The sequence below is a fragment of the Elephas maximus genome, chromosome 27 (assembly GCF_024166365.1).
Source record: "Elephas maximus indicus isolate mEleMax1 chromosome 27, mEleMax1 primary haplotype, whole genome shotgun sequence".
In the NCBI taxonomy this organism is placed as follows: Eukaryota; Metazoa; Chordata; class Mammalia; order Proboscidea; family Elephantidae; genus Elephas; species Elephas maximus.
Genome location: NC_064845.1, coordinates 23,676,795 through 23,693,334, shown reverse-complemented (window position 1 = coordinate 23,693,334; position 16,540 = coordinate 23,676,795). Strand labels below are relative to the sequence as shown.

The 16,540-nt window shown below is 43.7% G+C and overlaps 1 protein-coding gene across 4 annotated transcripts in view; it reads right to left on the bottom strand.

The window, feature by feature from the left end:
• Positions 1 to 16,540, bottom strand: part of RFTN1 (raftlin, lipid raft linker 1) — a 238,266-nt gene that overhangs the window by 204,377 nt on the left and 17,349 nt on the right. For all 4 annotated transcript variants that reach the window (XM_049870669.1, XM_049870671.1, XM_049870670.1 and 1 more), the window contains one exon: positions 14,261 to 14,413. In XM_049870669.1, coding sequence (XP_049726626.1) covers positions 14,261 to 14,405 — 145 coding nt within the window. In that variant the 5' untranslated portion in view covers positions 14,406 to 14,413. The remainder of the gene's footprint in view (positions 1 to 14,260; positions 14,414 to 16,540) is intronic.

Here is a 16,540-nt window from a genome sequence, read left to right as displayed (position 1 = left end):
CTCCTGTAGTGCAAATAACCACCCAGCCCCCCAATTCCCTTCCTTCCTCTCTACATCCTTCTATGTTGGGGTTCCAGTAAAGGGGGGCTCACATCTGCAGGCACCTGCAGCCAGGTGTTATTCCTAGACATAAGCTAAGCCCATTAATGCTTGTTCTATATTGTCAGCTCTAAGTCATTTCTATCTGGAGGGCAGTGGTGATTCAGCGGCAAAATTCTCGCCTCCCACGCAGGAGACCTGGGTTTGATTTCCAGCCAGTGCACTTCAGTACAGCCAACACTGTCTGTCTGTCAGGGAGGCTTGTGTGTTGTTATGATGCTGAACCGGTTTCAGCGGAGCTTCCAGACTAAGACTAGCAGAAAGGTCCGGCAATCTCCTTCTGAAAATCAGTCAATGGAAACCCTGTGGATTACAATGGTCCTACCCTGTTGTACATGGAGTCGCCATGACTTGGGAACTGACTACACAGCAGCTAACAACAGGTCGCTTCTATGGGGCCTAGTCAGACTGCCAAAGATCATGGCAAAGGAGCAGGAAAGGCCAGTGCGGGTTGAGGGAAGCAGAAGTGTAAGACATCTAAAGAAGGCAGAAGTCTTCCATAAAAGTGCCAAGGAGGAGGCTGGACCATGTGACTGTTGTGGTCCAACCACAGCCTCCAGGCCCGCTTCTATGTGGAAGCAAAGTTAGAATTACACCTGATAAACCACCTATCTGAAAATAAAGGTCTACCTGCTGGGGATCTAAGTGGGATCCCAATATGTGGGGTATGTCCTGGACAGAGCCACAGTTCTGACTGCCTCCTGGGCTACACTATGCCCTCCTGCTGTGGATGAGGGTGAAGGGCACAGCCAAGGCCCCTGACCCAAGCGGAGGCTGTCTGCAGACCCCAGACCACTAGCTACACACCTGTTGGCCAGTGAGAAACCATTTCCTAAACCCACCTTTCAATCCTCTTCCTTCAGTCTAGTCCCACAGACCTTCTTGCAAACACTCATTCCTATCCACTCAGCCTGTCACATCCCAAGGTCCATCCACATCTCGTGAGTTCATCCACTGTCCCCTCCACTGTGACTGGAAGAACTCTAGACTAGTCCTTCTCAAAGTTTAGCAACAAGAGAGTCACGTGGTGGGCTTGTTAAAACACAGTCTGCTACAGCTCTACATCTAGAGTTTCCGATTCAGTAGGTCTATGTAGGGCCTGAGAATTTGCATTTCTAACACGTTCCCAGGTGATGGAGATGCTGCAGGTCCAAGGACCACACTTTGAGGCTCACCGGGCTAGACCATGGGGAATAAATTCCCCTGAAGCCCCAAAGTCCTCCACACAGTTTCCTGCATCTCAATTGTAACTGAAACCCAGCTGTCCCAGTGGATACCCCACCTCCCCAAGGCACCTTAAAACCTTACATGGCTGGTCATTAAAAAAGCCACCATTTCTAAAACCAGCACTTCCCTGTCTGTCCTTACCGATGTCTCCCAACGGTTCCCCCAGGAACCTACTCCCTGTTCCTGAAACAGAAGCACACATTCCTGCCTCTGTCTTTGCTATGCTGCTCCCCCTGTGGAGTGTGGCCCCTACTCCATCACCCTCCACGCTAGTCTGGGTCCTCCTTCTCCTTCAACGTCCAGCGAAAGCCTGAGAGTTCAGCCCTTGGGATGCGCATTCTCATGGCCGAGCTTCCAGACCACTGGCTGTTTATACCAGTGCTTCTCGACCTACTCCATGTCAGGCAGCTATGAGCACCCTGGGCACAAGAGGCCAGGCTTTCCGGGACTGGGGGCAACCTGTAGGAGGTTCTAACAGCCCCGAGAGCTATAGGGAAAAGAAATCTCAGTACACTGTGACCCACTGAGGGTCACCAGTTGGGATGCTCATGTTGGTACTTAACATATACTTCCCAGATGCGAACTCACTGCTTCCCAACCTTAGGTGCACGCTGGCACCCCTTCCCCAAGGTCAATTTAATTGGTCTGGGGTGCAGCCTGGGCATAGGAAGGTCTTAAACTTCCCAGGTAATTCTAATATGCTACACCGTTTCAGAACCATTCCACTTACTGTTTTTTTTTTTTTTTCAAGAGAATGACCTGTCCATCGCAAATATATTACAAGCTACTTCAAGGAAATAAGATATGAATCGGTCATAATATAGGTAGGTATGTAAGTATTTACTGAATTTTATCCTACACTTAAAAAATTTTACCAGTATCATTTTTTCCCCACCATCTCCACTGAGAAAAAAGAAAATTTCACTCCACGTGGTCTTTTAAGGTTTTCAAAGTGCAGCCCCCGGACCAGCAGCATCAACATTACTAGGGAACTTGTTAGAAATGCAAATTCCCAGGTCTCATCTCAGACCCGCTGAATCAGACACTCTGGGGTGAGGCCCAGAAACCTGTGTTTCAGCGGGCCCTTCTCATGACTCTGATTATGCTCAAGTTTGAGAAGCACTGCTCTGACATAACAATGAGTTCTAAAGGCATGTAGTCTCTCTCCAGAGGCTAAAATTATTTTGCATGATATCTTAGAATTTACTTATTCCCTTCCTCTAGGACACCTGGAATCAGACAGGCAAACAGTGCCAGGATTTATAACTAGCCATTAGGCACCCAAGCTCTTAGCCCAAAAAACAATCCGTTAATCTTCAGAGCTTAATTTCAACTGCAACCCATCTTTTTAGATTAGTCTTTTTTCTGGATTGAGAGGGGAGACTGAGAGGACAATTTAAATAGATGACGGTTATCAGCTGCTTCTGCAGTTGTGCTCAGGGCTAATGTTACCCAGGCAGGAAGTCAAATAAAAACTGTACTCTTAAATGATTCATTGCCCAGTATGCATGGTTAGAATAATGAATGTCATCTCATGTTATTATCATGACCACTCAAAATTTATACACAGAGTTGAAGGCTAAAATGCTGGCAGGCAACATCCAAGTCTGCGACTGGTCAGCACAATGTCAGAGAGAAAAGTTCCAAAGGTCAGCACCTAAATACCTCCTAGACAGGAAAACCAGAAGGATACAAATTTTTAAAACGTAACAAAGTAGAAAAAAAAGTAGAGTGATCCTAAAAATTCTAATGTGTGCCATGGGAATGTTTTATAAGCAAGGATTTAAGAGGAAAAATAGAAGATGAACTTTAAGAAAACATGCAGCGTAGGATAAATCACCTTTCAACTTTTTCACATTGAGATCTTCCATTTTTTTTTTAAACCTAGCACAATGTGCAGGAGACTCAGAAACCAAGAAAACTCATGGTGAAGGGTTTGCTATTCAACAAGACAACCGCAAGTACTGCACACATCCAACACAGCTTGGTGGCCTAGGACAAGTTACTTTTGGAACCTTCTCCATACTCAATATCTCAATTTCCTCTTCTATACCATGGAAGTAACTCTACCCACCTCATGAAGACTGTTGTTTGTTTGTTTAAAAGACATTAATACAACACTAGGTGTTGAAATGACACTAGCTCTATTAAAGCTAGTAAAGCCACCAGCTCCCCATTGTTGCTGGACATGTAAAATGGTATAACTACGTTAGAAAGCAGTTGAGTGGTTCCTTAGAAAGGCAAACATACATTTAGCATAAAAAAAAAAAGCATACAATCCAGAAATTCCACTCCTACATGTTTATCTAACTGAAATAAAAACAGCCACCCACGCAATGTTCACTAGTTAGTGAACACTGCTCACAATGTTCACAGCAGCTTTTTTCATAAAAGCCCCAAACGTTCAACAGGAGAATGACTACACAAACTGTCGCACACTCAAATAATGAACTTACTAAGCAATAAAGAGAAATGAGCTCTTGATGCAAGCAACAGCATGGATGAATCGAAAAAGCATTATACTGAGAGTTAAAGAAAACCAGGCACCAAAGAGTAAATGCTGTAATATCCCATTCAAATGATATTCTAAAAGACGCAAAACTAATCTACAGTGACAGAAAACAGATGAAAAGTTGTCTGGCTCTAGGAGTGGGTGAGGCATGAGGGAACTTCCTGGGGTGATGGAAAAGTTGTTTATCTTAAGTGTGGTGGTAGTTGCAAGGATGTTTAAAAATCATATACTTAAAATGAGTGTGTTTTATTGTATGTAGATTATACCTCGACAAAGCTATTTAAACAAATACTACTGACACACCATTCAGTAGGACTGACAGGTTGGCACTAAGCTCTCTTTCTCATGCAGTAGAAAAATCCTGTAGAAAGAGTTAAAACACTGGATTCTGGTACCATTTACAACTAGCCAGTCAATACAATTTATTCATTAAAAAAAAAAAAAAGAACACCACATCTTCCCTCCAACTCTCTGGTCTACTTGGAAGATCAAGCAGAGTGTAATCTGAAAATGCTTTAAAGCAGAATGACAGTGTCCATCTGTGGAGACCTCCTTTGCTCTCCATCCAAGTGCCTCATTCTCTAGTCTCCCCTGTCCCTCAAACTTTACCTCCTGGGTACAAGTCAGTCTTTGGATACCACCCACCTCCTAATCTCTCCCGACTCTACTAACTTCTATTGTCCCCAATGACACTGCCTAAAAGGAGGACGTCTTGACTCCTGGCCCGATAACTGCAATGGCTTCCCACTGGCTTCCCCTCCTCCATCCTTTCTTCATTCTAACCCCAGAGGGGTCTCTCCAGAATGAAAAGACCCTTCCCCCTTAAAAACCTTCAGTCCTCTTATGAGCAAGTCTAGACTCAGCACAACACTTATAGCACTTCACTTCTCCAAAGGCCACACTCCAATGACATCGAACCTCCTAAAGCTCCCCATATATTCAATATTGTCTCTGAGTCCTGGTCCCTCCCACATGTGGTTCCCTTTCTGCCTGCAAAGATCATCTCTTTCTCTCCTCTTCTTCCCACCCATTCTCTGCCTGGCTAACTCCAACATGACCTGGAGATCTGAAATCCTCCTGGACTGGGTGCTACCACTGCCCCCTCTACCATACCCTAGCATCAAGTATTACAATTGCCTGGTTCTTCATCTGTAAAAGATTTTGAGCCAGCCTAAGTTAGTGGTCTAGAGCCAGACTCCTGTCTGGTTCACCCACATGTCCCCAGGGGCACAACATCTGGTCTAAGATCAATATTCAGCAAATATTTGTGGAATTGATGACTCATCATCACATGGTCCCTAGCGACCCCAAGGGTAAACATTTATGAAAAAAATGGTAAAATATTCTGAATTAGAGACACAGATCCTGATCTGAAACCAAGTTTCTCTTCCTTGAAAAACAGACTAGACCAGCACTGTCCAATAGAACTGTGGAGACAGAAATGGTCTATGTCTGTGCGGTTTGCTATGGTAGTCAACAGCCACACATGGCTGTTGAGTACTTGAAATGTGGCTAGCGTGATGGAGGAACTGAATTTATTTTATTTTATTTACTTTTAATGGATTTCAATTGAAATTTGACAGTCAGTGGCTGGCGGCTCTGTGTGGGAAAGCACAGGCCTAGACAGTTCAAGCAAGGATCAGGCCCTGGGCACTGGCCTCATTATACAAGTCGCTCACTGTGCCAACAGTCCCTGCCACCAAACACGCATAAAACACCGTTGATTCTCACAGAGCTTACACAGGTAGCTTTCAAGTGGTGTCAGAGTGGCCTGGCACAGAGAAGCTGGCAAAACACACACATAAAAGGGATAATGAGGCACTGTTTTGCAGAAACTGGAATGCTTTATGGGCCTCCGTCTGCGATAAAAACCCATCAAAGGGCAGGTTTATCCCTCGGTGACCAGAGTTAACTGAAAATTTAAGACCCGATCAAATCACCCAGAGTTGAGTTTTTTTGGCTCCTTATGTGCTTTACTGTGAGATTCCTGCTGCTTTTCACTTCTGCCAGCCCTGCAAGTAAGGTTGCATGTTCCAACATCGTCCACAATGGCACTGAACTTTAAGCAAGGGACAAACAAAATGGTGCTAACTCTGACCTTGATCTTCAAAAACGTGCACGTGATCCCACTCTGCCTAAGCCACCAGGTGGAAGCGGGCCAACTCCTTTCCCTGACAAGTCATTTGCTTAAAAGTCAGACAAGCATCTTCTCTGTGAGAAATAAATATATCAAGAGCCATTTAAAAATATTCTGTGGCCATAACCTCATGGAAGAGGAATATTCTTACGGCCCTTTAGAGGACAACACCAGTTTTCTAACGAGGGTGCTTTAATTAGGGTTAATGCCTATTTGTCTAGCACCTTGCACTTCATAAGGTACAAGAGCTTTGACACCTGAGAGACCTAAATTTAAGTCCACCCCTGTCACTTCCTAGCACTGCATATTTGGGCAAGTTCCTTAACCTCTCTGAGCATTCATTCCTCATCCACAAAAAGGAATGAGCGTATTTATATACCTCACCGGGCTACTGTGAGGATAAACTGAGATAAGAATCCACACAAAGGCAAACGTTCATAGCAACTTTATTTGTAATAGCCCAAAAGTGGCAACGACCCAAATGTCCACTAACAGGTGAATGGATAAGCAAACTTTGGTATATCCATACAATGGAATTCTGGGAAATAAAAGGAATGAACTATGGACACCCCCAACCAAATGCATCTCAAAATATGTATGTAAGTGAAAGAAGCCAGATAAAAATGAGTACATACTGTATGATTCCATTTATATAAAATTCTGGAAAATATAAGCAGACCAGTGGTTGCCTGGGGACAGGCAGAGGGGTTGAGGAAAGGAGGGATTACAAAGAGGGTGATGGAAATGTTCCGCATCTTGAGTGTGGTGATGGTTTCACAGGTCTGAACACTTAAAATACTATTGCCATTTATGTACTTTAATATAGTTGAATAAATTAGGGAAAAAATGAGATGAGGAATCAAATACCCCAACCCAGAGCTTGGGACTCAACAAATGTTCCTTTCTAGGAGCAATAGAGAATGATCTTACTGGAACATCTCAAACAAAGCTTGGGAGGCTGCCCGGAAAACGAGTCAGCATATGTAACAAACATTTACTTTGTAGGTTTTCTAGAACCCTACTATTTAAGACACGCTATTTTTATTCTCACTATTCTTGGCTGGGACACAGAAAGATGAACAAGGCTTGGTCTTTGCCCTCAAAGAAATACAAATAAGTTTAATATATGATGCAATGAAAGTGTCGTAAGAGCGGTATTGACAAACTATAGGTGTGCAGAAAAGAGTAATTCTGATGGGATGGATGTCAAGAAAGAACAATTTCAGCTGGACCTTGAAGAGGGGGTGAGTTCTGGTAAGCAACAGGGCGTAACAAGGGCCAATGCAGCAGAGACCCATCTGAGCTAAGGCAGGGGAGCTGGGAAAACGGGTCCTGGAAGACAAGCGAGCAATGCAGCGACGACAGTACACGGTTCCCCAAGGGACGTGTGGGAGAGAATTCGCAAAGGCCAGGCCGAGCTCTGGAAGCCCTGAGCGCCAGCTTGAACCTTCATTTATCCTGGGGCACCTGCCAAAGGGCTGAGCATGATCAGATTTGTGTTTGATACAAACACGTCCTATCTAGAGGGTAATTTGGCAATTTATCAAGAGTCCTGACATTCATATCCTTCAATTCAGTAATTCCTGAGGAAATCATCAGAAATGTGCACGAAGATTTATGTACAGTGTTGCTTATCACAACATTATTTATAGTAGCCCAAAGCTCAAAATAACTTGAATGTCCAATAAAAGGGGACTGCTAAATAAATTATGGTATGCACTATGATTAAATCATACACACCCATTAAATCATATTTTCAGAGAATATGTAACGACAGGGTACATGCCTTGCTATACAGTAATAGGTGGTAAAAAGCAGGATACAAAAATATACATCACGGTATTCATCAAGAAATACGTATTGATTATCTGCTATATGCCAAGCACTGTTCTAAGCATACTGGACACAGCGGAGAATGAAACAGAGAAAATCCTTGCACTCACGGGAAGCAATTCTGCCTCCTCATGAAGGGAGACAGACAACAAATAAGCAAACAAATTACAATAAGTAAAATGCATAGCTAGTAAAATATACAGGTGCTAAGAAGCGCTATGGAGAAGAATCACGCAGGGAAAGGAATAGAGAGTAGGTGGGAAGGTAGAAATTTTAAATAGGTGGGTAGGGAAGGTTTCACAAACGAGAGGGAAGGAGGTAAGCCAAAGGTATATCTGGGGAAGGACTTCCAGGCAGAGGGAACAGACAGTGCAGAAGCCCTGAGGAGGCCAGGGGTTTCAAAAGAAAGGCCGGCTGAGCAGAACACATAAGACAAAAAACGGGAGAGCGAGGTCAGGGGAAGTGGGTGCCACTTGGGGTGAGGTGGGAGCCACAGGAGGCTGTGAGCAGAGGAGTGACCCTGACCTGTAGGAGGACAAAGGCAGAAGCAAGAAGGCCAGGTAGGATTCTTCTCAGTGTTTTTCAAGTTTTTTGTAATGGGCATCTGCCCATTTTATAGTTGGAAAACAAACAATAATCCAACCCAAGAAAGCACAATGGAAAGCCACGTGGATGCTATGACCAGAGACAAGGGAGCAGGGAAACAAATGAGGAGGTTACCGAAACAATTCAGATGAGGAGTGATGAAGCAGTGGGAAGACAAAGAAGGGGTCCTATTCCTGCAGGTTTTAGGAGTAACCTCACACTTCTTAACAACAAAAGAAATACAACCCCAATGCAAATATTCCTGGAGGTTTTATGAGTAACCTTACTCTTCTTAACAATAAAACAAATATAACCCCAATGCAAAAAAGAATTCCCTACAATCTCACCATCCTAACAATCAATATTTAACATTTTGGTGTATTTCCTTCTGATCTTGTTTCCTATACATGCTTTTACTTCTTCCTTTAATCACTCTACAATGCCTGGCACATTGTAGACACCCCAATATTCATTGAACAAATAAATGGATGACCAAGTAGCTTCAATAATTTTATTTTCAGATTTGCTCAACTTCATGTTAGCTCTATTGTAAGCATTTTCAGAAGCAGTTTTGATAGGCTTGAGGAATGAAACAGAAATCGTGGGCAAGCAGAAGGAATGGCCATAGATGGCTAACAGTTCAAGTCTGGCTGTTGATGGTGACAGTATTCATCAAGGACATCTGAAGGAACCAATCTGATGAGGAAAATGCTGGTTGGGTTCTGGTAACTTGGAGGAGTATACAGAACATCCCTGCAGATACACTCAGCTGCCCATCTCTCTCAGGGCTCAAGATGCAGCTGGAGACCCAGCAGAGAGGCAGGAGTACTAGTTGAGTAGGAGTGGTAGTAGCACTAGTAATATCAGCAGCCCTACCGCATGCAGCCATGGTGCCAAGAGCTTCACGCATGCTCCCTTTTTTAATCCACACAATTGGCCTATGAGATGGATATTCATACACTCATTTTATAGACGAGGACACTAAAGGCCTCAGAGGTCTAGTGATTTTCCCAGTTACTCTGCAGTGAAGCCCCAATTCAAATCCAGGAGTAACAGGTTGAATTGTATCCCCCCAAAAAGTATGCTGAAATCCTAACTTCCAGCACCTGCAAACATGGCCTTGATTAGAAATAGGGTCTTTAAAGACGTAAAGAGTTAACTTAACCTGAGGCCATCCTGGAGTAGGGAGGGTCCTAATCCAAAATGACTGATGACTGATCGTAACCGAGAAGACACAGGGATAGACAGACACAGAGGGAAGACAGCCGTGTGACCACAGAGGCAGACGTTGGAATAATGCTACCACAAGTCCAGGAACCCCTGGGGCTACCAGAAGCTGGAAGACACAAGGAAGCATCCTCACTAGAGCTTTCAAAGAGTGTGGCCTTGCCAACACCTTGATTTCAGACTTCTGGTCTCCAGGACTGGGAGAGAATTAATTTCTGTTGTTTTAAGCCACAGAGTTTGTGGTACTTTGTCACAGCACCCTAGGAAACTAATACAAGGGCTTTCACCACTAATTTTCTTATCTGCCAATAGAGGCTAACATATACCCGGAAGCCCCAGGGAGACAGTGCCTTAAATGTCTTAGTTATACAGTGCCTGGTTTTTGCTCTCAGCTTCCCAGGACCCGTCTCTACCAACAGAAGGGTGCTCTCTTCCACTTTTGAAAACACATTTTACATGTTTTCCTCCTCACAGTTATAACCTATTGTGTTAATTTTTTTCCTCATGTGTACGCATCTCCTATCCCTCGCTAGGGAAGAAGCTGCAGGAAACCAGGACACGCCTCACAATTTTCCCTCAGCACCAGCCCAACACTGCACACAGCAGGTGCTCAGCAAATGCTCTAGAGTGATTAAGTTGACCATCCCTTGTCAGTCACCCCAGGGCCAGTCCCTGTTTGCTCAGACCATGGAACACTGGGAGGGGCAAATGACCCACACACCCTCTGGCTTCAGTAAGGTAAAGCCATGCCCAGGTAGACAAGCATTCATGAAAGATGGCAAAGAATGGGCAGGTGAATTTGGGTGGGCACAGCAGATTTGTATGTTAAGACAAAGCAAATTTCCTTTTCTGTGGGGCTTGCCATGACACAGAGCCTGCAAACTGGGTGGCCCAAAGGCCGTATTCAGCCTAGCCATGTGTGTTATTTGGCCCATAGTTTTGATTTGTTATCATTTCAATTAGTGATTTTACTAGGCTGTCTTCTAAAAAGTGAGAGGCTTCACATTAAATTCTGGATTTCTGTAAACTATCCCCTTTAGATTCCCACGTGTCTGTCAGTTTCTCGTACTGTAGGGGCTTGCGTGTTGCGGTGATGCTGGAAGCTAAGCCACTGGTATTCCGATACCAACTGGGTCACCCCTGGAGGACAGTTTTCAGCTGAGCTTCCAGGCTAAGATTAGGAAGAAAGACCCAGCAGTCTACTTCCGAAAAGAATTAGCCAGTGAAAACCTTATCAATAGCTGCGGAACACTGTCTGATACAGTGCCAAAAGATGAGTCCCCAAGGTTGGAAGGCACTCAAAAGACGACTGGGGAAGAGCTGCCTCCTCAAAGTCGAGTCAACCTTAATGACGTGGATACAGTCAAGCTTTTTGGACCTGCATCTGCTGATGTGGCATGACTCAAAATTAGAAGAAACAGCTGCAAACATTCATTAATAATTGAAGTGTGGGATATATGAAGTTTAAATCTAGGAAAATTAGAAATCATCAAAAACGAAATGAAGCACATAAGCGTTGATATCCTAGGCATTAGTGAGCTGAAATGGACTAGTATTGGCCATTTTGAATCGGGCAGTCATACGGTCTACTTTGCCGGGAATGACAACTTGAAGAGGAATGGCGCATTCATTGTCAAAAAGAACATTTCAAGACCTATCCTGAAGTACAATGCTGTCAGTGATAGGATAATATCCATACGCCTACAAGAAAGACCAGTTAATACGACTATTATTCAAATTTACACACTAACCACTAAGGCCACAGATGGAAAAATTGAAGATTTTTACCAGCTTTCTGCAGTCTGAAGTTGTCGAACACACAATCAGGATGCATTGATAATTACTGGTGCTTGGAATGCGAAACTTGGAAACAAAGAAGGATCGGTAGTTCGAAAATATGGCCTTGGTGATAGAAACGATGCCAGAAATCACATGATAGAATTTTGAAAGACCAACGACTTCTTCACTGCAGATACCTTTTTTCACCAACATAGACGGCAACTATGCACATGGACCTTGCCAGATGGAATAGACAGGAGTCAAATCGACTACATCTATGGAAAGAAATGATGGAAAAGCTCAATATCATCAGTCAGAACAAGGCCAGGGGCCAAATGCGGAACCAAATCATCAATTGCTCACATGCAAGTTCAAGCTGAAACTGAAGAAAATTAGAACAAGTTCCTGAGAACCAAACTATGACCTTGAGTATATCCCACCTGAATTTAGAGACCATCTCAAGAACAGATTTGACCCACTGAACACTGACGACTGAAGCCCAGGTGAGTTGTGGAACGACACCAAGGACATCATACATGAAGAAAACAAAAGGTCATTAAAAAGACAAGAAAGAAAGAAAGACCAAAATGGATGTCAGAAGAGTCTCTGAAACTTGCTCTTGAATGTTGAGTAGCTAACACAAAATGATGAAATGATGAAGGAAAAGGAGTGAATGGAAGATTTCAAAGGCTGGCTCGAGAAAACAAAGTGAAGTATTATAATGACATGTGCAAAGAGCTAGAGATAGAAAACCAAAAGGGGAGAACACGCTTGGCGTTTCTCAAGCTGAAGGAACTGAAGAAAAATTCAAGCCTCGAGTTGCAATAGTGAAGGATTCCATGGGGAAAATATTAAATGATGCAGGAAGCATCAAAAGAAGATAGAAGGAATACACAGAGTCATCATACCAAAAAGAATTGGTCGATGTTCAACCATTTCAAGAGGTAGCATATGATCAGGAAGCACTGGTGCTGAAGGAAGAAGTTCAAGATGCACTGAGGGCATTGGCGAAAAACAAGACTCCAGGAATTGACAGAATATCAACTGAGATGTTTCAACACACAGACGCAGGGCCAGAAGCATTCACTTGTCTATGCCAAGAAATTTGGAAGATAGCTATCTAGTCAACTGACTGGAAGATATTCATATTTATGCCTAGTTCCAAGAAAGCCGATCCAACCAAATGTGGAAATTATTGAACAATATCATTAATATCACACGCAAGTAAAATTTTACTGCAGATCACTCAAAGGTGGCTGCAGCAGCGTATCGACAGGGAACTGCCAGAAATTTAGGCCAGATTCAGAAGAGGACGTGGAACCAGGAATATCATTGCTGATGTTAGATGGATCCTGGCTGAAAGCAGAGGATACCAGAAGGACGTTTACCTGTGTTTTACTGGCCATGCGAAGGCATTCAACTGTGTGGATCATAACAAATTATGGGTAACGCTGCAAAGAATGGGAATTCCAGAACACTTAATTGTGCCCATGAGAAAACTGTACATAGATTAAGGGGCAGCTATTCGAACAGAATGAGGGGACACCGTGTGACTTAAAGTCAGGAAAGGTGTGTGTCAGGGTTGTATCCTTTCACTATACCTATTCAATCTGTATGCTGAGCAAATAATCCGAGAAGATGGAGTATTATGAAGAAGAATGGGACATCAGGATTGGAGGAAGGCTCATTAACAACCTGCGTTATGCAGATGACACAAACTTGCTTGCTGAAAGTGAAGAGGACTTGAAGCACTTAAAGGTCAAAGACTACAGCTTTCAGTATGGATTATACCTTAACATGAAGAAAACAAAAATCCTCACAACTGACCAATAAACAACATCATGATAGAGAGAGAAATGACTGAGGTTGTCAAGGATTTCATTTTACTTGGATTTACAATCAACACCCACGGTAGCAGAAGTCAAGAAATCAAAGATGCGTTCCGTTGGGCAAATCTGCTGCAAAAGACCTCTTTAAAGTGTTGAAAAGCAAAGATGTCATTTTGAAGCCTAAGGTATGTCTGATCCAAGCCGTGGTATTTTCAATCGCATCATATGCATGCAAAAGCTGGACAATAAATAAGGAAGACCAAAGAAGAACTGACGCCTTTGAATTATGGTGTTGGCGAAGAATATTGAATATACCATGGACTGCCAAAAGAACAAATAAATCTATCTTGGAAGAAGAACCGGAACACTCCTTAGAAGCAAGGATGGCGAGACTACGTCTTACATACTTTGGACATGTTATCAGGAGGGATCAGTCCCTGGAGAAGGACATCATGCTTGGTAAAGTACAAGGTCAGCAAAGAAGAGGAAGACCCTCAACGAGATATATTGACACAGCGGCTGCAACAATGGGCTCAACCGTAACAATGATTGTGAGCATGGCACAGGACTGGGCAATGTTTTGTTCTGTAGCACAGAGGGTCGCTATGAGTTGGAACCAACTCAGTGGCACCTAACAATGACGACAATAACCCCTTTAGACAGGCCTGTCTTTTTCAGGTCCTCACAAATCCACTAACCTTACACACCTACCAAATTATGTCCCTGCCAGGCTCTGCCAGCATTTGCGCAAGGGAAACCCAGCTAAAGATCCTGCCCACGGATAGGGCCGTGGAAGCCAGCCAAACCAAAACCAAACCCAGTGCCACTGAGTCAATTCAGACTCATTGCGACCCTATAGGACAGAGTAGAACTGCCCCATAGAGTTTCCAAGGAGCGCCTGGTGGACTTGAACTGCCAACCCTTTGGTTAGCAGCCGTAGCACTTAACCACTAAGCCACCAGGGTTTCTGAAGCCAGGGAGTCCTCAAACTCATTTCAGTCACCAGGAAATCAAGAGCCTCCAAGTACTTACCGGCACTCAGAGTCGTGAACTCCAGGAAGCGGTATTCATAGGACACATCGATCTTGGTTTCCACCTGAGGCCTCTTCAAAGTTGAATAAATATTCCCAGGCCGTTTTTCATCACGTTTCTCTAACTTGTTCAATCCGCAACCCATTTCAGCAGCTGCAGCAGGGGGAGAAAAAAAGGAGATGTGGGATTTTTTTTTTTCAACTGAGATTTTGCTTTTCAACACCGTAGTATAAAAGACCCCATGACATTCCTGAAGAAAACATAAACCACCTCAGCCTTTATGAAATCTAGAGTACAATTTAATATATGGACATAAAACAAGCGGGACTGTGCTAGCTCAGTACCCAGACTGGCTTCTCTTTCTGTGAAGAGACCATTACCAGCCACCCTATGATTTTTAAATGACACCAAAAACATACCTGCTTTGTTTTTTTCTCTCTTCTCTGAGGGAAATAATACCTCACAGTGCCTCAGTTCCACTATATTCTGCGTACATGATTTTAAAAAATGGGATCTAAAAAGCAATACTGCGCATTATAGTGTCAGCCCATGTGGAAAAAAAAAACAAGAGATGTGTCACCTTCGCTGTGGTTGTTAAGAGAGAATAAGTTGTTGTTACAATTTCCAAACTCCAAAGTCCCCTCTACCCTCAACAGTAATTATTTAGACAGGAATTTAAATTCATACAACATCTCTAAAAGGAGATGGCGGTACTATATGGGGACTTGTCGCCAAGTCCCCCTTTTATTCTTTTGTAGACCAAACCGCGGGAAATAACAGTACGCTTCCATGCTCTTAGAGAGTCATTTTAGACCAGAATGAAAACTGACTGAACACTAATAGCAGGGCCAGAGGAATTGGAAGCTAATGTGTGCTAGCACAAAGATCTGTAGCTACAGCTTGAAACGAAAATGGAGAAATGTTAAAATAATGTGCACGCTAGGGGTGGGTTGAGCTTCCCATCTCTCAAGGGATTGAAAACAATGAAGGTTCTCTGTTTATTTAGGCAGAATGACATTCATGAAATGACTTTTCTCCACTCTCCAGACTTCAGCAAGAGATTTTTTCCTTTTGTGTACTGAGCATAACCAATATCTCCCTCCTCTCTAGGGTCCGGGTGCTGCCACAGGACATATTTCACAAAAATATTAACCGGCCAAGAATATCACAAACAGAAACGCGGTGACCGCTTCCTTTCGGAGATAAGAATTTCCCTTTGCTCAATCCATTCACAAGGCACGCAGCTTCCTAAGGCAATCTGGTAAGCTCCAGAAAAACAAACTTAACCTCAAAAAAGCGGTGTATGGTGGGGTGGGGGGGTGGATGAGGGGGTGTAACAATACCAGGCTATACTTTCAAGTAATTAAAAAAAAAAAGTCAAAAGAATGGATGAGAACAGGAAGGCTCACTTATGCCTTAATAAGGGAACATTCGCGTCCACAGGGCCAGAGCAGGCATGATTTATGTGCAACCTGCTTGAACTGATTAGCTATAAAATACGTTGTACTCTCGCAGATAAAATAGCTGATATACACAGAGGCTGCGTATTTAACTGCTACAAAGCGGGCAAACTGGCATGCGCTGGGGCAAACTGGAAGAGGAGCAGACCAGGAGGCTCCTAAGGGTTGGGAAACAGGTAATCCTGCCCAGATGGGCACTACTACCACCACAGCAGAACTGGAAATGCCCCAAGAACCAACAAGTCACTTATTCGTGCATGTCTGCCTACTAAGGGCAAGGAAACCAACCCTGGTGGCATAGTGGTTAAGCGCTGTGGCATACAACCAAAAGGTCAACAGCTCAAATCTACCAGGCGCTCCTTGGAAACTCTGTGGGGCAGTTCTACTCTGTCCTATAGGGTCACTAGGAGTAGGAATCGACTCAACGGCAACAGGTTTGGTTTTTGGCTTTTTACTACGGGCAAAGCACCACCAGGGATTTAAACAGTATAGTCTTTGTCCTCAAGGAGTTTAGCCTGGTGGGGGAGACCAGACACACAAATTATAATACAAGATGGGAAAACAAGAGGCCTAAAGGAGGTATCTGTGATAGCCTTTGATGGACAGATTTGAAATGAGACTATGCAGATTCAGAACAGCACAGCAAGAGCAAAAGCAGGGGGCAGGAAAGTACAACGTGCGAAGGGGAAGAGCAGTAAAATTCAGTTTGGCAGGCTGGAAAGACAGTGTGGGGTTCAAGGTATCAGAGCCCTGGCCCATCCAATGCCTTTGTAAGACTTAGGAAAAGGTGCCTCTCCTTTGATGAGATGCAGCCCCTATG